Source organism: Haemorhous mexicanus, chromosome 14, assembly GCF_027477595.1.
Source record: "Haemorhous mexicanus isolate bHaeMex1 chromosome 14, bHaeMex1.pri, whole genome shotgun sequence".
NCBI classification, from domain to species: Eukaryota; Metazoa; Chordata; class Aves; order Passeriformes; family Fringillidae; genus Haemorhous; species Haemorhous mexicanus.
The window spans coordinates 9,211,444-9,232,863 of NC_082354.1; the positions used below are offsets into that span (position 1 = coordinate 9,211,444).

General features: G+C 41.5%; 2 protein-coding genes across 6 annotated transcripts in view; one reads left to right on the forward strand and one right to left on the reverse strand.

The window, feature by feature from the left end:
* AMMECR1 (AMMECR nuclear protein 1) overlaps window positions 1–7,472 on the forward strand; it is a 70,478-nt gene extending 63,006 nt beyond the window's left edge. The window contains exon 7 of the mRNA XM_059859688.1: window positions 3,084–7,472. Coding sequence (XP_059715671.1) covers window positions 3,084–3,198 — 115 coding nt within the window. The 3' untranslated portion in view covers window positions 3,199–7,472. The remainder of the gene's footprint in view (window positions 1–3,083) is intronic.
* Window positions 7,473–9,490: 2,018 nt separating this feature from the next.
* Window positions 9,491–21,420, reverse strand: part of TMEM164 (transmembrane protein 164) — a 35,389-nt gene continuing 23,459 nt past the window's right edge. For 4 of the 5 annotated variants that reach the window (XM_059859025.1, XM_059859023.1, XM_059859024.1 and 1 more), the window contains 2 exons: window positions 15,489–15,589; window positions 9,491–15,076 (listed from right to left, as the gene is read on the reverse strand). In XM_059859025.1, coding sequence (XP_059715008.1) covers window positions 14,870–15,076; window positions 15,489–15,589 — 308 coding nt within the window. In that variant the 3' untranslated portion in view covers window positions 9,491–14,869. The remainder of the gene's footprint in view (window positions 15,077–15,488; window positions 15,590–21,420) is intronic. The other variant, XM_059859027.1, reaches the window with a different exon arrangement.

Genomic DNA, 21,420 nt, shown 5'->3' on the forward strand with positions numbered 1-21,420 from the left:
GACTTAGGAGAAGCTTTGCACAGGGATGAGTGGCCCTAAGCAGGGAGTAAGAGGTGGCTGTTCAGTACCTGGTATGTCAGGTTCCTGCAGATCTGCACTGATAACTCTGCATGTTCACAGCTGTTTTAGCTCTGGCTTCTCACAGAGGGATTTTTGGCTGTAGTGGGTGTTCAGGGCTGTGGTTAACAGGGATTACTTGCTCTTGTTAGATTTATTTGGGCAGATGGTGCGTGGTGGGGCTGCTGCTCTATTGCCCTGGAGGCCCCTCAGAGCCCTAATCTGCTGGATCCTCAGAGAAACCTCTGGGTTATGCCCTGTGGAGTACAGGTTTCCCTAATCCTGAGGTGTGAGGCATGCAAGCCATGCACTGCTTCCACAGCCAGTGTTCTAGTGAAACTGTGTCAGGGTATTCCCAGGAGTGAGGACAAGAATTTAATATTTTATTTCATAAAAATTTTGTTTGGTTTTGCTAATTTAATAAAACGTGTTCTTAGTGTGTGGCAGCCAAGATATTTCAGAATTAGCAGCAGATACTTTGCCCATAATATTGTCCTTAGGTAGTGAAGGGTAGAGGATGTCTGTAGGAATGGTTTAAAGGTATTTATTTGTATAAGCCTGCAGTGTAAAATGACTGCTGATCTCCAGTTATTTCGTCGTTCATGGAGAAACAGGATTTTTTAAAATCTTAGGTTATAAGAAGTTTTGACCATTTGTCTTCTTCAAGGAGATAAAGACTTTGGGTCTCCTCAATGAGTGTTTGGAATTCTGGATTCTTATGGGAACCTAGCTACTGTGGAGTAGCTCTAAGTAAGGGAAACATTTTATTCTGAGAGTTAATTAGGGAGGAAGGATTTACAGAAGCCAGCTAAATTTCCAAGTGCAGAACCCCCGTCTCTCTTTAATTCATTCCAGCTGTATACTTTATCTTATTTTCAAGAAGAGTATCTGGAGATAGCTGAGGGCAAGAGTAGTATGCAATAGAACATTTCTGTGCACTTCAGCAAATAAGGAGCATATTTTTCCATTAAACAAAATTTCTATATAGCACATGTTTTCTTCCTGCTGCACGATTTTGCTTGGAGCAATGGCATGGAGCACAAAACCAAACAAAAAACCCCTAAAGTTCACCCCCACTTCTCCCCAAAAAACCCACAAAAAGCCTTATATTTAGTGTAATTAAGTGCACAACAATGAAACTGCTACCACAATCAATTGCTTGATAATTGAAATGAGCAAACCATAATTTTTTTCAATGTTCAGAAAAAGGTGGTTTTTGACTGTCTGTTTTACTTGCTTAAAATATCAGATACTGCTGACAGATTAGAGACAGCATTATTGAAATACTAATTGTTTTCCAGCATTAGACAACCTGGACAATCTCATTTTAATAATTTATCATCATACATGAAAATATCTATTGGATGAATGAATAAGGGCCTTTAACTTCTTTTTCAAGTTTTCTGAATTAAGGTAAACATCCTGAGTGTGCAGAAAGGTTTAGGCTGATCATGAGTCACTCCCTTCAGATTCACACCCAGCAGTTCTGGCCATGGTTTGAAAGAGAACGGAACAGTGGCACAGAGGCACTCAGAGCAGTCAGAGGGGTCTGGAAGGCAGAGGTCAGCAGCTGGGGATTCTCTGCCATCTGCAGAGCTGCGCAGGGGCTGTGCAGCTGCCCCTGATGGTGCTCACTGTCACCTGCAGAGCCCCTTCTTGTTTCCCTAGGGGGGAGTTCCATTCACTGGGTGCCATGTACCATCCACAGATTCCAGAAGAGCTGCTGCTTTCTCTGCAAGGCCCAGCAGCCACTGATGCCTTGTGTTCCTCACTGGCAGACAATACTGATGTACTGATGCCTTGTGTTCCTCACTGGCAGACAATACTGATGTACTGATGCCTTGTGTTCCTCACTGGCAGACAATACTGATGCAGATGTATTCAGAATATTTGTTGTCCGGACCTGGATTCTGCTTTTAGTTACAAGGAGTTGGGCAGTGTTCTTGTGGGACCATTCTTCATTATTTTTCAACTGACTTGGGAGTCAGGAGAGGTCCCAGTCAAGTGGAAGCTGGCAATGTTGTTCCATATGGAAGAAGGGAGATCCTTGCTATTACAGACCAGCTGGTCTCACTTCAGTGCCTGGTAAAATTAGTTTGGTGACTCTCTGTGAGGACACCAAACTCCTTGAGTGTGATGAGAGGAAAGTGACCAGAAATGGTGAAAGGCCTCAAGGGCAAGACGCAGGAGGAGTAGCTGAGGTCACATGTTTTGGTCAGTTTGGAGAGGGCTGAGAAAGACCTCAGTGGGGTCTAAGGTTCTTTCGGGGGGCAGTGGAACAGAGCTGCTTATCTCCTCTTTCAGGTGGCCAGCAATAGAATGTGAGGGAAGGGAGTGAAGCTGCCTTAGGGGAAGTTCAGGCTGGACATTAGGAAAATATTCTTTTCTGAGAAGGTAGTCAGGCACTGGAACAAGCTGTCCAGGGTCATGGCATCAAGCCTGTTGGAGGCCAGGGTTGTCTGAACAATGCTTTTAACCATATGGTTTAGTTTTAGGTAGTTGCGTGAGGAGTAGAAAGTTGGACTCGGTGTTCATGATGGGTCCCTTCCAACTGGAGAGATTCTGTGATTCTAGTCTAAAAAGAATGTAACTATATTTAATGTAGATGGGATAATTTTAAAAGCAGAATTTGGCAGACAGTTGATGCTGATTGTTTAAAAACAGCCCAAAAATCTGTAATACTTGTTTATGGTTTTTCCTACTATATTTTTGTAGAGGGTTGGCTGAAGCTACAGGACATTCTCTATTCTTACTCTACCTCAACCAACATAGTAGCCAACCATTTTTAACAATTCTGTTTGCTTAAAGTATTTTTTTCATAAGCAGTTATGTTGTGATTTGTCACATGATTCAAGAAATGACTCTGACATTTGTGGCAGTTCCCTGGTGCAGCTGAAGTCAGTCTTATTCCCAGCATCAGAAGTACAGAGCTCTTACCACTAAACAAACCAACAGTGCAGCATTTCTGGTGCTACTTGCAGCTTCCTGGTAACAGTTCCTGAATTGGCCTCTCTACTCTTTGCCAGGTACCGCAGTGAGAAGATGACGATGAGCTACACAGAGTACCTTGCCCATCGTCAGCATCATCACTTCCAGAATGGTATTGGGCACCCCCTTCCACCATACAACCATTATTCCTGACACTGAGCCGCATGACCAGTCACTGGACCTCTCTGCAGACCTCTTCCCAGGAGACCCTGCCCCTTCTTGGTCTAGCTATCTCTATTACTGTACCATTTTATGATGATAGTTTCCGTTGCCATGTTGAGGCTCCTTAGTTGGTTCAGCTCATCATGGCAACGGGAGGGAAAACTGCATTACTACAAAGATCCCATACCTTTTTATTATTGATTCACTGCAGATTTTTTTGCAGCATATACCCTTGGGTTTTTTATGAAAATTTAAATTTTTACTTCATTAACATTGAATTATATCAATCAAGGCTTTCTGTAACTGTGGATGGAAGGAAGAGTTTAAGGATTGCAGTTAGGGATGCTTTGCTTAGCAAAAAGGCATTCATGGCTTTTGCATTAATGGGTGTGATAGGGAATGAAACATATCAGATTCAGGTATTGAAGTAGACAATGAATTGCATTTTCATAACATTCTTAATGACGTTGTGTGTACAATATCTCACCCTCACAGTAAAGATTCCATGTAGCTCTGTACAGGATCTCCAGATCCAGCACAAACAGCCGGAGCACCAAGGCTGACATGCAAAATGCTTTTTTGGGATGAAGAGAAGCAACTCATGCAGAGCGAGAGGTGATGCTAACATGGCAGCATTTTCAGAATCAAGTGGCCTAAATGATTTGGGCACAATCCAATCCAGGACCCTTTTGTGTCCCATCCTGTGCTGGGAATCACAGGCAGCCCAGGCCTGTCAGGAGTAGTCACGAGAATGCATTTGTAATGAGACGATGCCTTTCTGATGACTCAAATTAGGAGTGACATTTGTGTCCTAAAAACAGATTGGTGAGTAGCAGATGTCATAGTAGGAAGGAAATGGATTTAGATTTTAGTGCCTTTGACTATAGCATAACTATATACTTATATATAAAATTCATAGAAAACATATACTCCAGACATTTTAGCAAACCCTGTTGAGGCTGCTCTGGCATCAGGGTTTTGGACACTTTTTTTCTCTTTAAAGTGAAATTTACTTTCCTTTATTATTATTATTATTATTATTAGCAAACTTATTTTGGAAAAGAGAAGTCCCTGTTTTGTTCTTCATCTGCTTTTGAACTTACTGATTTTTATCAAGTCTTGAATAGTTGGATCAAGTTAACTTTTGTTAATTAAAAGAAAAAAGACTCTTGTGAGAGAGCCAGGACAAGTATGCCATAATGTTACATGTTTTCATCTATTGCAGGAATAGTGCTTGAGAGCTGTAAGTACTGTGTCATAGTTCTGATACCCCTCCACATGGTAGAAGAAAGAAAGTCGATTGGAACTTTTTCCTGCTGTAAAAATAGGATTTAGTAAAGGTATGTGTGGTCTGTTTGCAAGGCCAGTCGATGGCAGGAGCTCACTGCTTCCTCCTGTGCCTGCAGAACTCCCACTGCTGCCTGTTGCAGCATAGGCTGCCTGTTACAGAAAAGACCTTCCTAATCTGAGTGAGTAAACCACAGTAAGCAGAAATTCCGGTTACTTTGAATAATGAATGTTTGTAAATACATAGATATGTAAAAATGAAATAGATAAAATTCAGTTTAAAAAAAAAAATTGGATTAACTGTAAAAGTGTTTCAGTAGGGTTTCAAAGTCGGATAAGGATAAATTATGCTCATCCCTTATGTGAGGTTAGGTCTGCCACTTAATTTCTATGGAGGTTCTTGTAAAAGGTCTTTGGTATTCCTTCATCCACAGCATTTATGTCCAAATATTACCATTTTCAGTTGCGATGCCTTAATTTTTAAGCAGAGGGCCTGAAACTTCAGGAGCCAAGAGATGCCAGCCAGAAGCTGCAAAAATGAGTAGATGTTTATACAGAGGCTATTTTGGATGATACTGTTATCTTGTTTCTACTTGGGGAACGCTTTTAGATGAATTAGTCTTCAAGTGGAAATGTGAACAAGTGGCTACCTGATAGAGTTGTGTTGGTTTTTTTTCTTGCCCTTATAGGGAACCTGAGCACAAACTGAATCATTCTGCTGCGAAAAAAAGTCATCCAACCCCATCTTTATCTGTCATCTCATTACAGCTCGCTCGTGCTTCTGCATGAGCTCATTGTTAGAAGTTTTTTAAAAAGATCTATTATATATAAAAATATATATGTATTGAAAGGTGCTAATCAACCTCAAGAAGGTCACGTGACTGGTCATGCGGATCTAAAATCATATCAGATTTTTTAAGAAATCTTCGATATATGCAGATGTTATACAGAATTTCTTACCAGTGTAATAATGATATACTGATGAATAAACAATCCTGCAGGATTTTAAGGACAAGGTCAGCAATACTTCCCACCATGGCTTGGGGGAGAAAAGGATAGTTTTGTCTCCTTTTTGTATACAGCATAATGCACAATGCATTTTTGTCTATCTCTTAGTAGCTGTTGCTTAAAAATATAGTTCAAGGGTGTTATACAAACTGTAAAGGTGTGCTTTTGAACCGAGCTCATGCCAGACCCTTCTGGACCAGAGTTTTTTATCACTAATTTAAAAACTGTTACAGAGTCTGTGGTCAATCAGATTGTATGATTTATTTTTCTTTTTAAGATTGGAATAATCAGTCTACCTACAGTGTTTCTAGGGCACCTACCTCCTCAGCACACTGTGCTGAACTGCTGCAGATTGTTTCTCTGTAATTGTGGGATTCTTTGTACCAAACGTGCAGCTCACTGTGACATGCACTGGCACAGAATAGGTCTGTTTGCTTAAAGCTAATCAGCAATTGCTCTCACAAATGTCATTCCCTCGTAGTTACATTTAGTAGCTTTAGCTGTATTGTTGGGGTTAGCTACAGATTTGTTTTTCATTTGGGGTACTTTATAGAAATTAAGGTACAACCAAGTAGCTTATTTCACTGTTTGTTAAGTTGAAATGCTGATTTTTTTTTTTTTTTTTTTTAATGAGCACTACTCAGTTTGCCTTATTCCATTGAAGAGATTGTTGGGTTTGGTTTTTATTTTTTTCATTCTCTTGCCTAATGTTCCTAAAAACTCTGTTCTGTAAACTGAGTTAGACAACCAAACCATAGACTTGACACGAAGCTGTTACTCGGTGATGCTTCAAGTGTCCTTCCCGCTGCCATCCCAGCGGATGCTGCTCCGGCAGGGGTGGACGCTCCGGTCCTGACCTCAGCCCCGCTCTGGAACCAAGGTGGGCACAGCCCTGGCACACCTGGAGTTTGTATATGGACCTCTACTTGTCTTCAACTGTGCGGGTTTTTAAAACTGTTGTCTGGAGTAGGTTACATCTCTTATGTGTGTTAGATCGAACCAAAGAAGCCTCCAGCCATGCCCAAATGCTGCTCCTAAAGCCTGCCTTCCAGTCCTTACAAAATCCCTGCAGGATTAAATGTGTTAACTTTTTTATTTTTGTACAGTTTCTAACTGATTTTTGCTAGTGATGTTAATTGAATTAAGTTTATTTGGGGAGTCTGAGTATCTCCTCCATTTAAATAAACTGGTGACTTTCATTTTATGTTTAAAAAAAAAAAAAAATTAAAAAAAAAAAAGAGAAACCCAAAGTGTGCCTCTCAGATTTAAGGGTTTCTGGTTACATTTATTCTTAAGACCAGCAATGATTCTTTATATACAAAGATATGTTTTCCTCATTTTTTATTACTGTTAAAGAAAAAAAATAAAAAAGAAAAACCTCTTTCTTTGCTCTGGACTCAGTAATTGCGCTGGTACATAAACGCACTGAGAAAACAAACTTTTGTTTGAAACTTTTGTAACAACTTATGACTGTTTTTGTATATCAAAGTTGATTCTTTTCAAGATATTTGGATCTAGTTTCTAAGTTATTTTAGTGTTTTATATGTTACAAAAAAAAAAAAAAAACAAACTTTAAATTGTTCACCAGCATCTTGAGTTATCTTCAATGGCATGGTGACACACAGTGGGCTTAGAGCTACCTGGAGTAGCTTGTAAGGCCTCAGTCTTTTCCTTCCTTCCTTAGCAACTCGATTGATTACAGTAATATCACAGATTACCTGAACCCCCTTCCTTTATAACTAGATCCTCCTTCCTTCCACATTTAATTGCTATTAGTGTGAAGAAACTGTTGAAATGGGCATTTTAATATAAGTACGGCTTAAAAAGAGAAAAATGAGGAAAAAGAAAAAAAAATGCTAGAAGGTTATCTGTGGGTCTGTGAGATATGGCTGTGGAAAGATATTGTAGTAGTTTTAACACTATTGTTATTACCTTTTAAATCATTTACCCAATAAAATAAGGAAAAAGAATCACCATTTCTTTTTATGTTTCTCTGCTTAACTGTGTGGCTTGGTCAATGTTTTTATTGAAGCATTTGTACCTGGTGTTAATGTCAAAGGCTAATGGTGTTTTAGAATTATTTCCTGTCTTGTCTGCTGTAGGAACAAACTGGGGACAGGCACGTCCAGCTTTCTTAAACACTCCCAGTGAACTCACCGTTTATATCAGCTACATCAGTTATTTATCTCAGTATATTCATCAGTATTTACATCAATTGCCAGTTCAGTTTTGTACTTCTTCTCTAACTTTACACATTGAATTCTGTCCAGGCCTGAGCTCCCACCTGTGAGGCAGAAATGCTTTTGAAGTAAAACTTCTTTGCAGAAGCAATTACACTGGTGTCAGCAACACAGCACTGGTACTCCTTAACAGCCAGCTTGTTCAACAGAGCGCTGTGCCAACGTGTATTGAAGAATCTCTGTCAAAGCAACAGTACAGCTGATGTCAAAACTGAGTTGGAGATCTTTGGTCCCTCAGCCAAATTCTTGGTGCACTGAGACACTTTCTACTGAGTCTGAGTTGAAGGGAGCACATTTCCTCTGTAGGATAATTCCTAAGACAAAGCATTCCATCTCCCTGGAACTCAGCTCTGAGTTTATAAGGGCTTTGTTTGCCTCATGCTGTATTAAAAGCTCGGCTGGCTGTAGATGCAGTGTCTTTGAAAGTGGGGCAATAGAATCCACGTAACCTTTGGATGTTGAAGTCTGGTGCAGCCATTCCTTCACTTGCTCTGAAGCTTTGATTTAGGAGGTGACAAACATCTGAAGGGAAAGCTGCCTGGGTAAATACTAGACCAGTGATGGAAGCTCAGCTCACAGATTTGGTAAAATTTAGTGTAAAACTACACCAAACCTAATCTAAAACCCTGAGGCCATTGCAAGGCAGAGCTAGTTACTACTTCCTACAATGAGTTTCCACTCTACTCACTGCTTTAGCTCTCCAATTCCCATGCTGTAAAAATCAAACCAAGCCAGCAGCATTAAGGGTGTTTCAGAGGCAGAAACTTGCTTATTCTTACATACTTGTTGGTATTAAACAAAAGGCTGATTTCCAATTAGTTATAGAGGGCTGCTGACAGTAATCAGCAGTGCCTGCAATGGGAAGTTGCTTGCTTGGTTCAGCTCAGGCTGCCATACAGTACTTCACACTGGATTTCTACTTAAGCTGTTTCATCAGTCTTTATACTCTTCCAGAGAAATTAAGCTGGAAAATTGATTCTTTTCCCCAGCCACATGAAAAATTGAATCCTCTGCAATGGATATATAATAGCACAAGGTGGGCACATCCAGTACGTTCTTTTTCCAAGAACAGTATTTGCCAAGAACTGCACACAAGGCAATAACCTGCTTGTCTGAGATGTACTGGGTCACAGGAATACATTTAACTACGCTGCAATCATGCTTATTACAGCCAGAAGCATTTGCAAAGTACATTAAAACTACTTTGCCATCCTGTGATGTGGGGCTGAGTGCAGTCCTACAGCTGCTACAGCAGCTTTCTGAACCAAGGTGTGAGCTGAAAACTTCTGTGCATGTTCTCCCATCTTCTGCTAAAGTGCTGTGAAATGGGAATTACAGGACATTGCCTACGCTGGGGTAGGAACAGTGAGGAAGCCTGGAGAAAGCATCCTTGTGCTGTAACAGTTCCCTGAGCTCTGCACCTGAAAGACAAGGACAGGTCCTATTTACCAGTGATTAAAGGATTTATACCCTGCAGTGGGCTCTGCCAGTAAACTACTGTTGACTGACAGGTAACAGGCCAAAGTCAGACTGAACTGCTTAGAATTCCAGAAATCCCAGTACCCATTGTTCTCCCAGGAACTGCTGTGTGCAAGGTAGACAACATCAGATTGTTTCAGACAGGATCCTCCTCCCTCTTCTTACCTGATTTATAAAGAGCTAATATTACATGCCTCTGTGATTCTTACCTAGTTATAAAAAGTCCTAAGCAAGACAGATCTGGCACTATTAGAATGATAACAAAACCATCCAGTAAGATGCCTTTATTTAATTCCGAGGTTTAACAACTATTTACCCAATGATCTGGACTTGGGGCACAACAACAAAAAAGCCCACCAGAGCAAAATACAAAAACAAGTACACAAATTACCCCTCATTTGTAAATGTTACCTCATAACCAAAGTTTAGCACATTAAAAAGTTTACAAAATTTGTAACACTCTTACAAATTATTCAGAACTAACAGCATATATGGCAGTTGAGCCCATCCACATCCATCCTTGACCTTTCCAACCCTTTCTGTGCCTAGATAATGCCATGCTGGGACTGGAGTGTGAGGTAAGCAGCCCTGCAGGTTCCTGCAGGCCCCCTGGTGCTCCAGCCCAGCCCCTGGCACAGCGTGGTCAGGGAGAGTGGGGTGTGCTCACTGCTCTGCCTGCTGTGTCCTCTGCAGCATTGGGATAATGACTCAGGAAATGCAGAAATAGTTTTTAAAAGTACAAAATTGACCCTGAAGAAAAATAAAATTATTTATAAAACAACTTGGCTTTGACTAAGTTACACCAACAGCTGCAAGAGAGATTTACAGCAAGATCACTTAAAGTACAAGGTCACAAAAATCAACAGATTTGTTATGAGTCCTGTCACTGTAGAACTGAAAACACCAAAGCTGACCTGTCTGCCTGCAGAAACCTCCCACCAGGGCTGACATACACCCTCTTCCTGGGTTTTGGCTTTTTCAGAGCTTTGTTAACTACAAAGATGAATTTAATTCCTAAGGATCCACCTAGAGTGAAACAATTGTCACACTGAAGAAAACACCAGAGCTCTCTTTTCCATTAGCTATGGATGCATAGAAAACAAATGCTTCTAGTTTAGATGCAAGACTTAGGATGTAAAAGTACAGTCAGTTAACAGTTGCAAATAGCCATTTCTGAAAAATACAATTGAACTTTATAAAATTATCTCAAATATACAGTAATATCAAAACTCTGTGGCCAGAAACAGAAACCTACTGTTAGGTACTCTCTGACCTCAAGGTTTGACTGGACTACAAATGGACTGACTTCTCCTCAAGCACACATAAGTTTTGCTTAGGGCAGCATCTTTGAACTAAGAAGCTGAACTAAAACCAGCTCCAGGTGTGTGTTCATAGACTGTGGCTTTTCACAATTTACAAACACATGGGTAAGAGCTATTTGTTTGCATCTTTCAAAAGAAACTACGCAAATCCTCCTTTGGTGCTTAAAAGAGGAAGTTAAACAAATAGATCCAGCTCAGACACTGTAGAGTGTCTGAATCCCTGGAAAAAGAGCACTGCAGGGATCCTGGACAGCTGAAGCCATGGCACAAGGTGGTGGGGGCATAAATGTTACTGGTTTACCTCTGTTTTGGAGGGCTACTTACTCCAAGGCTGCAAACAAACCCATCAGTAAACAGATTTATTATAGCTAATAATGCTGCATTCATGGGTACTTGGGGGGAAATGCAGCCAGTGGCAGCTGGAGTAATGAGTTTGCTTAACTCCCTGTTTCTTTTGAAATGCCAACAATACTGCCACTTGAGGGCTCTGTTCAGACCGCTTAACCCATCCCAGCATCTCTAAAGGCCAGGCAGTGGCACTGCACAAGAATTTTTTGGGTATTCTAGCCAGCAAATGAAGTTGCTCTGGGGTGAGATTTTACACTCTGCTTCAGCTGCTGCTGCTGGGAACAGGGGTCTGGCTGTGCAGCCCCACTGCCACTGCTGCTGACATTCCCAGTGCCATGACACACTTGGGCACATTTGACCAGGAGGCCCAGGACAGCCCTTTCAATTGCACTGCACTGCAGCACTGTAAAACCTCATCACCAGGTACTGGGCAACAGCTTCAAGTTATCTTGACATGGATTGAGTGTGTAATACCCCAGGAGAGAATGCAATTGCCTCCCAAGAACAGCAGTAGAGTTTTGTGCTTTCATTTCCATCATAAATAAGCATAAAGCAACCAAAGAAATCTGTATAGTGTAACTGCCTATAAAATAAACCATTCAGGGAAAAGAAAAATCAGCCTCTGCCAGGGAAAACAACAAGTAAGTGCTATAGAGATGAAGTACTCTGCTTTCCCATTTCCTGCACATATGGCAAGCTCTGGCTAATGCATATTCCCAGCAGATACCAGAGATAGGTGAGGAATGAAGGATGTGAAGTTCCACGACAATTGCTTCAGAAGTTTTTCCTTTTTCTGCTCCCATTCTGACCTGTCCTTCCCCTTCTGTGGAGCCTGTCTCAGCTACACTGATGCACTTTTGAGTGGTGGGTCACCATAAATCAACATAAAGTTCTAAAAGCCTTCAAAAAAGGGCATGGGGAAGGGGGAATAATTTTAAGTTTTGGGCCTGTCACTACTTGAAAGACACTGAGGCTCTGGAGCACATCCAAAGCAAAGCATTAGAGCTGGGGAAGGGTCTGGAGCAGGTATCTAAGGAATGGCTGAGGGTTTAGCCTGGGGAAAAGGAGGCTCAGGGTGGACCTTGTCACTCTGCAACTGCCTGAAGGGAGGATGGGGGTCAGCCTCTTGTCCCAGGAAATAAGCAACATGACAAGAGGAAACAGCCTCGAGTGGCACCAGGGAAGGTTTAAATTGGACTTTAGGAAAAAATTCTTCCCCAGAAGGGTTATCAAGCCTTGAACAGGCTGCAGTGGAGTCACCAACCCTGGAGGGGTTTAAAAGATGTCTAGGTGTGGTACCTGGGGATAAGGATTAGTGGGGGCTCAGTTAATGCTTGGTTTGATGAACTCATAGGTTTTCTTCAACCTAAATGATTCTGTTCTAACTCAGCCAGCCTCAGTGATAGTGCACAACAACAAAGAAGCAACTGCTTATGTTCAAAAGGTGAAGGTTGCACTGCCTGCCTTCCCACCTGGCTCCAGCTTCACCATTTGATTCCTTCACTGCAGCTCCAGTACTTCTAAAGTCCTTACTGAGTGCAGTAGTTGGTTACCTCTCTACTTTTTTTGCCTTGCTCAGTGAGACATCTCAGCTTAAATTGGTACAAAAGATCCAACAAGCTCCAGAACGTGCCCACAACAAGGTTTAGAAGAACACTACAAGTGTCCCACTGGCTCTGATGAGCAGCTCCATCAGCAAATTCCACGTGGTGAAATTACACCTCGAATTTCTGTGTGACTCTAAACAACTGGAGCAGCATAAGGGGGAAAAGCACAGGTGGGCCCAGTGACCGCCAGGGAGGGAGGGCAGGCGCAACCACTCCCAGCAGCTCTGCACCAGGAATCCCTTTCCACTGCCCAGGGATGGCCCTGTCAGCTCTGTTCACATTCCTGCTACTGAATTTTAAGTCAGCCAGAAGAGCTCATAAATTCTGCTTTCCAAGCACAGAGCCAGCACTGAGTGAGACACCTGAGCTCATTTAAATGCTCCTGCAGTTTCAATTGACCAGAGGCAGTCAATGGTGGCAAACAGCAGCTGCTTTATACTTGTTTGGAATGCCCTGAAGCAGATGATTACAGATAGGAAATGCTATAGTTTAAAAAAGGAAAAAAGAAAAGGCTCCTACTTAGAGAAGTGTTTCCAGTAACTACAGTATCCTGACAGGGAAAAAAAAGGGAAGATGCGAAAAGAAAAAGGCAATTAAAAAAAACAAAAAAAAAAAAAACCAAACCAAACCAACAAAAATCCAGAAACCATAAGTTAAGAAAATAAAGCAAATAATAATGCTAAATAGTATTTGCAAAATTTGTCTTAAGTCCTTCTATTGTAATACTAACACCAGCTGTATATGCCTGAGGGATAGTTTAGGTACATGCTGCATGTTTGCAAGTTGTGAGCATACAGGATATTTTTATATATATACACACAAAGAGCAAGGCATGGAAGAATGCCAGAAACCAATTTGTAAATCAGAATATGGGGACAATGTATTTCTGATTGAGGTGTACTTTTTTAATCATATGGAGTAAAAATATTTGAAGTAGCCACTTGTTCCCTCACTAAATTATTTTTTTTTTAAAGAAAAAAAAAAAGTCAACTTACTTTTGCTTCCTGAGGTTATAAACATCTGTACCTTAACTTCAGCACATACCTTCAGGTGATCCAGCTGGAGGAGGTATGATGGTTTGGTTTATCTTACAAATCACAGCTTTGACAACACAAATAATTTATAAATTCCCCCAAACTTCTGTACAAGAAAAATCTGCAGCCCTGAAACACAACAGTCTGCACAATGGACTCACAATTCTGGAAGAATACAGTCAGGATTTTCTATCTTTCTGCCCAATGATTTCTGCTCCTGCAAAGTTTGAGCACCTGCTCACATGCAGTTGATCATTCTGCATCTACATCCTGTTCTCCAAAAGACATTGATGGGCTATGCTACTAAACTGCCCTTTGCAGGAGAGGCCTGCACTGATTTGACATTCCTTTTTATACCTGTATTTTAATATCAATACACATGATATAGCAGAGCTGTAGGGAGAGAACAGTTTCATTTGGTTTCTTCACCAACCAGTCTGGTCAGTGAGGATCAGCACAGATGAAGCAGGAATGTTTCAAAAGCTACTAAGTATTAAAAAAAAAAAAACCCTGATGTTTACATTGGACTTGGTATCTCCACTCCTCCAGTATAAGGTAAGTAGAAAAAAACCATTTTGTTCTAAGTCAGGACAGAACAGTGAATGCAATATCTTATCATGGCCTATACATAACATGGTCTTTTGAAATTATTTCAACATTCATTTTTTTTCCCTCATCAAAATAAAAGTATCTCCAAAGCATCATGATGGGACTTCACTAGATAGGTACTTATCCACTGCAGCTTAGAAATTTAGTAGTTGATTAATTTCTTTTAATGAGTTATTGTTCCCCAACATTTTCAACCAGCTTTAAGAAAAAACAGTAGAACCTCACTGTTTTGCACTTCTGATTGGAAGATTAAGTGTGCATGATTTCCTGTAACCATTTTGGAACATTCAAGCTTTAAGAGTTAAGCCAGGTGATGCAGTCCAGCATGTTGGTTCACATCAGTGGAGTGCTACAATTCAGCATGATTTCCTGTCCTAGAAGTGTACAATTCTTTAATGGAAAATGAGTCAAAATGAGGTAGCACTGCCACTCTCTTTGCTGGAATGTGGACAGGTCCTGGCCTGATTTTAAATGGTGGCTTAGCAAGATTCTACTGTAATCTATACAAAATGTATAAAACATGAACCTTCCCCAGAATAAGGCCACTAATTTTGCCTTTGACAATAGGCAGTGAGAAACAGCAGGTAAAAAAACCCCTCACTTCATTAGAGGTGTTTTTGAGGCAAAAAACTGTGGGAAGAAGTATAAAGACATGGTAGTCTCATCCTGCCTCTTTGTTTTTCAGTATATCTCTGCTTCCTGTATGAACTACTCTGTGGGGAGAAATTTCAGTCTATTTTCTTAGCTGGGAGTCTAAGCAAGTCCATGCTCCATTTGAGGGTGGGAACAGCACTGTGAAACAACAGGATTATGAGCTTCCCATGAGTCATGGTCATGACAGTCTGATGTCCAGATGCCCAGATTCGGTACCAGGGCCCATAAAAAGGATCTGAGATGGCTGGGCACAACATGTTGTTCAAATTCACTTCTGTAACCTGAGGAAGCAACAATAAATTTATCAATTAACAATATTTTTATCTTCCACTGATTCACCTTAAAACAATGAAAACTTAGAGAATTAGCATAATAATCAAAAATGTTCAGGTGACACACATTTGCTCAACACAAGTAGGGCAGCTTTCAGAAAAAAAGCAGATGCGAATCTCGTTGTGTATTTAATAAATGGATTTATGCAGGTACATAACCAATCTACGAACTATTTTACCAGTACTTGCAAGATGTAAGATACAAATGCTCGTTAGAACATGCAATTTGCATACAAGTAGCATTATCAAAAATTTGCATGCCAGTAGTCTTATCCGTGTAGACCTGGACACTCAAACTACTCAGTATTTTTACTCTGAATGTACTTGCAGGCTATCCATTTATTAACCTGGGTTTACTTACCAATCCCAGGATCTGCAAGATGCTAAAATGATACACAAACATAAACCCCGTGGATAAAAGAGCCCACCAGAAATTGCAGAGCGGTTCAGGGGTGTAGATACCTTGAAAAGAAAGGAATACATTAATGTTCAGCTGCACTGCTGTGCCCACCACACTCTCAGTGAATAATCCTCTCTCTCCTGGATGGCAGGACATCTGGCTTGAGCTGATAACCTCCTCAATACCATTATAGTAATTAATATTTGAGAGCTTTATTCCTTACCTGAAGCATCCTGATGAGCTTCTTGCCTCCTCCTTGTCCAGCAGTGAGATGTACAATATGTTACCTCACTAAATCTATCTTTCACCAACATCAATGATTTTTATTTCATTCTTCCTTCTACCACAGAAGTAATAAATGCAATGATGGTGTACAATGAAACTTCAAAAAATCAGGTTATTTTACTTAAAACACCTGCTTCTTGCAGGGATTATGATTTCAGCATGTACAGAACTGACTTAGGCAGCAGCAGGTCCTGCACTGCCTTTATTAGAGCACAGCTTAACTGTCATTTCCTAATTTTATGGTTAGCAACTATTAAAAAGGAACTTGCACCAATAATGCCAAGGAACAGAAAAGCTGTATCAGGTGCTCAATCATTAATGACAGGCTGTGCTTTTAAATGAAAGCTGCTGTGGGGATATTTTCAGATATACACTACAAACAGTTTTCTAATCAGTAGATATCACAGATACTGTAAAACACTTTTTCCCTTCATATGAAGGAGCAGATATATTATTCCAACCCTTCTCTATTATTCCAACCCTCTCAAAACCAGGCTTTACTGACAAAACACAATGTTCCCTGATCTAGAATCTACCAAGGGAATCAGATTTAATAAAAGTACTCATAGATACAAGACTATCTTGGGAATTAAATATTCAAATTTCATATGGGAAGAACAAAACCAGTTTACAGAGTTCTCTAAACTCTTACTAGCAGACATGAAAATTGCAGTGTAAGATATGTGGGAAAATATTATTTTCCTTATGACTTTAATAACAGCCTCAGAACACGAAGGAAAGATGCACAATGTCATGCAGTTTGGCTGCTATAAGAGTTTCAGAGGATTATAAAAATACACTGGCAATTTTTATCTGCCTTTATCTGCTCTCTGATCCATTAGATATTATTAAATACTGGAACATGTATCCAGTCCTCAAAGGACAGCTTAGAGCACAGAGTGCAATATTGATACTGGCCCTGGCTAGCCAGCACACTCATTAATTACCAGGAAGTAATGAAACACTTCAGCATGCACTGTACAAGGCTACTGGAAGCTTAAAAAACTCCACATGCAGAGCAGCTACCACAGCATCCACCAGACCCACATGCCTGTGTATGCCATCCTGTGGAGATAAATACAAGTAACTGCTGTGACCACATCACTGTTTAATGCTGCATCCCAGCTCAGGTTTAAGGTCTCTAGAGCAATGATTCCTCAAGCTCTGTGACCCTTTCAAAATCATTTTCTGTATAGTTTCCTTCCATAATTTGTGCCCATCATACCAGTTCAAATTGATTTTGCAGTAGCTACCTGAAATAAGTTTAATTAAATAGCATTTTGTGAGTGCTACAGATTTAAAATCACCGACAAGCTGTTGTCTAAAACTGCACACCACTCCCAAGAACACAAGTGCTGTGCTGCTGCTGGCACAGGCTAAGACTCTGTGCGTGTGTGTGAGTGCCAGCAGCACACCTGCACCCCACACACCCCTCCTGGTTCTAACGAGGAGCCAGCAGCAGGGTCATCACCCCTGGTACCTCTGCACAGCAGGGTCAGGGAGCAGGCAGGGACTTGGGGAACCCATGACACATTTGGGCACAGGAGCTACTTGGAAAGCACAGAGCACCTTGTAAGGTTTCTAATGCAGTGGGAAGGTGAAGGCCAGAAGTGTCTGAACAGCAAATAAAACCAAAGGTAAAAGAGAACACTACAGGATTCACTTTGAGTTCTGCAGGTAAAGGGAAAAAATTCCCAACAGTAATTCTTGGGATGCACTTGGCAAGAGCTGGCATCCTCTTTAGGGAACAGTACAGAAGTCTTGACTTAGACAGCAATGATATTCATTAAACTCCATGGCCTGAAAACATCAGATAGGTGACACCACCTTGAATATGGTTTTTCATTACAGAGAGGAGGAGGAGGAATGAGCCTTGGTGTCAGAGTGCAGGAGATCATGGCTCTATTTTTGGCTGCACCAACTTTAAGTGACCTGGTCAAGCTATACAGAAACTCTTTGTACTCCCTCCTCTGCTGTAAAGAAAACACTGCTTGACTTGCAAAATTTATTTATATTGTCCTTGCAGTTTTAGGTGCATGTTTAACCTAGATACAAAACACAACATGAAATTTAAATAAGGCATCAAAGCAGCTCCCGGGAACTGGCTGAGCAGTGCTAAACCAAATTAGGTTTCTGTTGGCAGCTGCCTGTGTTATTTCAAAAGTATTTGACAAAGCCTGGTGAGTATAAAGGGGTGAGCACCCAGGAGCTAAAACACAGACACCTCCATATCCAGGTGACTTACAGGGTAGGTAGGGTATAAATACCAATACAGGCAAGTGACCCCAGCTATAAAAAGAGACTGGAGGGAGACAGCAGTCATTAGAAGACTAAGGAAATTGCACAAGATGACAACACAGATCCATGGCACAATTTGGCTTTGAACCCAGGCTTCTCATGTCAAGATTCAGTCTAATCAGGGAATGGTATTTCAGAGGTCCCTTATCAGAGCTGTTCAGGCTCCCCCAACAAGGAATTTCCCTCTGCCACATCCTTGCTCTGTTGCAAAATTTAAAAAAAAAAATACATCAGCAACTTTTGCTCTCGACAGATTTTTGGTCTTGCTTCCTACTAAAAATATCCCTGCTTATTAGACTTTGGAATCCCAAAAATAATGGTGTGATTTTCAGCAGTGGCACTATTTGGACATCAAAGGACAAAAAGGAAACACTGACCTCCACACAAAAACATTTTGGAGCACTCTAAATTCCACAGTGTGCTTTGGGAAACTAATTTTAAATTCATACCTAGGATATTTTCTGTACATTTCTCATTATATAAATATCCACTCTAGATTTCATTACTCTACAGCCCTGCTACTCAATGGATTGCTATTTAATGGAGCAGTGTGGTCTATTTTCCATAGTACAGTCTGTTAAAAGAAAAACAGGAAAATTGAGAGCCAGCTGAGTGGCTGTTTGAAGGGCCTGTGTTGGCTTTGGCAAAAGCTACTTGCTGCTTGCATAAGAAATCAATTTCAATAGGTGGGAGCAGAGAGTTTCACTCTCTGTTTATGAAGGATCACGGGCAGTTCTTATACATTAAGCACTTACAGAAATTTAGTCCAAGTACCAGTCTGGCACTGATCTCATTCTCAAAAACACTCACTCCCCAGACAGCTGAGACCATTCCCAGCTGGGGCCATCTAGGTAGGCTGCATGTTTGCTCCTGTTTAAATTGCACTTCATTACTTCAACACCATTGATACAAAGGATTCCATATAGACTGAAGAGTTTGGGGTTCTTCATCTGCTTCTAAACGAGACTTTGTTGACCTTGAATATGCCAAGTTGATCATTCTGCCATCTAGGAAATGGAAGCATGGCTTTAAAAAACTGAAGATCAACAAAGAGATGTGATTTTTTTATACTGTTCCCTCCCCACAATGTGCTAGTTCAAATGTTCTTATGAACTATTATTTTTTTTTAAGTTCTCAATACACAGGTGTCTGAAAATTTAAACACAACTTAATAGAAAGCATTACTCCTCTGTGTTTCTGTGAAAACATAATGCATGAGAAAATTACTCCTCTGTTTGAATTAGAATCTAAATACAGTACAAATTTTTAATTTAGTAGGGTTTAAAATAATCTCTTTAATGTCTTGCTTTCATTCCCACTACATTTGATAGAGCTTTATGAGTTTTCCAGTGCTGCACACTCTCTTTCAGTTGTCTTACAATTATAAGTAGACCTGCTTAATCCAAAACTCAGAGCAACTATTACAATTCTTTCATTTTCAAGCTTACAAAAATATGCGGGCAAATTTATTTTCCTTTTATTTCCCTTGATCAGAGGGTTAATTCCAGTTGAGGGGCCTATTGAGCTAGCCTAGAGATAAAACTTCCTTTCCAAGGGAAAACAGGAAAAAAAATGTTTTCAAGAGGTTGATCCTGAAATCCATGTTTCCCCTACAGCTGACTCCATGTGTAGGTTTCAAACTAGTGCCTTATGCCAGGAGGTTTCTGTTTCCCCTCAATGCCAGCTACTCTCATCAGAACCAGCTCAGACAGAGCTCTTACAGTACCTGCTGTTCTCAGGAATCATTTTTTATATTCCATAAAACAGCAGCAGTAGCTCTTCCTCTACTTTCATATAGTAGCAGTTCTTCCAGATATTGGCACCTGCCCTTCTAAATTTCTTCATCTTCTGGAGAGATATTTCATTTTTCAAACTAACTGTAACTGCCCAGTGCATAAAAAGCTCAGAGGGTCACAAGACAGGGACACATCTCCTCCTCTTCATCTCTCTTAAATCATCAAACAAGATTACCCTCAAATATTCAAGCTGCAGGAGAGGCAGCAGCCTGAGCCTGCAGCCAGAGTAACAGCACACAGAGTTACCCTGCTGCTCAAGGTGCCACGGCACAAGCACAGCTCTACAGCAAACCACATGTTTATGTCTAATACAGGGCATTCAGCAGGTAGAGAAATCTGGAACAGAATATGGAATTGCTAGAAGCAGAGTAGGGAAATAACACACAAGAGTCAATAGGCCTCTAAGTAATTCAGTTTCAGCAAAAGAGCCGTATCACACATTACCAAGTATTTCAATGAATATTGAGCTGGACTAGGTTTATGACTGCCTAAGTATATCTAAATACGAAGTGATATTTCTCCTGGATTACTACCAAAGGTATCTAATAAAGCCTGCTTGATAACTTCTTTAGAAAGCTAAGAATTAGCTAAAGGCAGGGAAGTGTCACAAAGTGGGAAAGTGGCTGACAGAGGGTGCAACAGCTAAAAAAAGGTCTTAAATATGGTCCTAACAGCCAATGGAAAATACAACTTGAGTGTTTTAATTGCACTTTCCTAATTTACAACCAAAGGAAAAATGATCCTTTCATCTGTCCTTGGTATCTGTGTGCTGCATCTTCCAGCAAGCCCAGGCTATGCTGAGGCCAGGAGCGCTGCCCTGCTGAGGGAGCTGCCGGCGCCGGCTGCTCCTGCCCGGCTGCTGAGCACAACAGAGGCATCCTCCGTGAGAAGGGAGAAAAGGAAAATAAAATCAACAGCTTCAACTGACTGTGTGAGAATGCCACAGAGCTTCTCTTCTGATGCTACCTTCGAAGACAGATCAGCAAAGTTCTGGCTCAAGGCTCAAGGCTTTGGGACTTGAGTCAGACACTGGCTCTTCTCTGCTTATAAAGACCCAGCACTTGCCTGAGAAGAAAATTCTGCTCCTATGCCCAGCAAACAACTCATTTATTTAGCGGCAAATCGGCTCTTTAGACACACGGGGGCAGCGCACAGGGCTGCCCGGCCCTCGCCAGGCCATCACGGTCCGGGCCGGCCCGGCCCCGCTCACCAAGGGCATTTCCTGCGGCCCGCAGCCGCACCCGGAGCTGCCCTCCCTCACGGCGCCGGGCTCAGCGCCGCCTGCCGGCCGCGCCGCGCAGCGCAGCCCGCTGACACCAGCGCCGGGCCGAGCGCCGGGCCGGCCCGCAGCTGCAGGACAGACCTGCAGGACAGAGCGGCCCGACAGACCTGCAGGACAGACCTGCAGGACAGAGCGGCCCGACAGACCTGCAGGACAGACCTGCAGGACAGAGCGGCCCGACAGACCTGCAGGACAGAGCGGCCCGACGGACCTGCAGGACAGACCTGCAGGA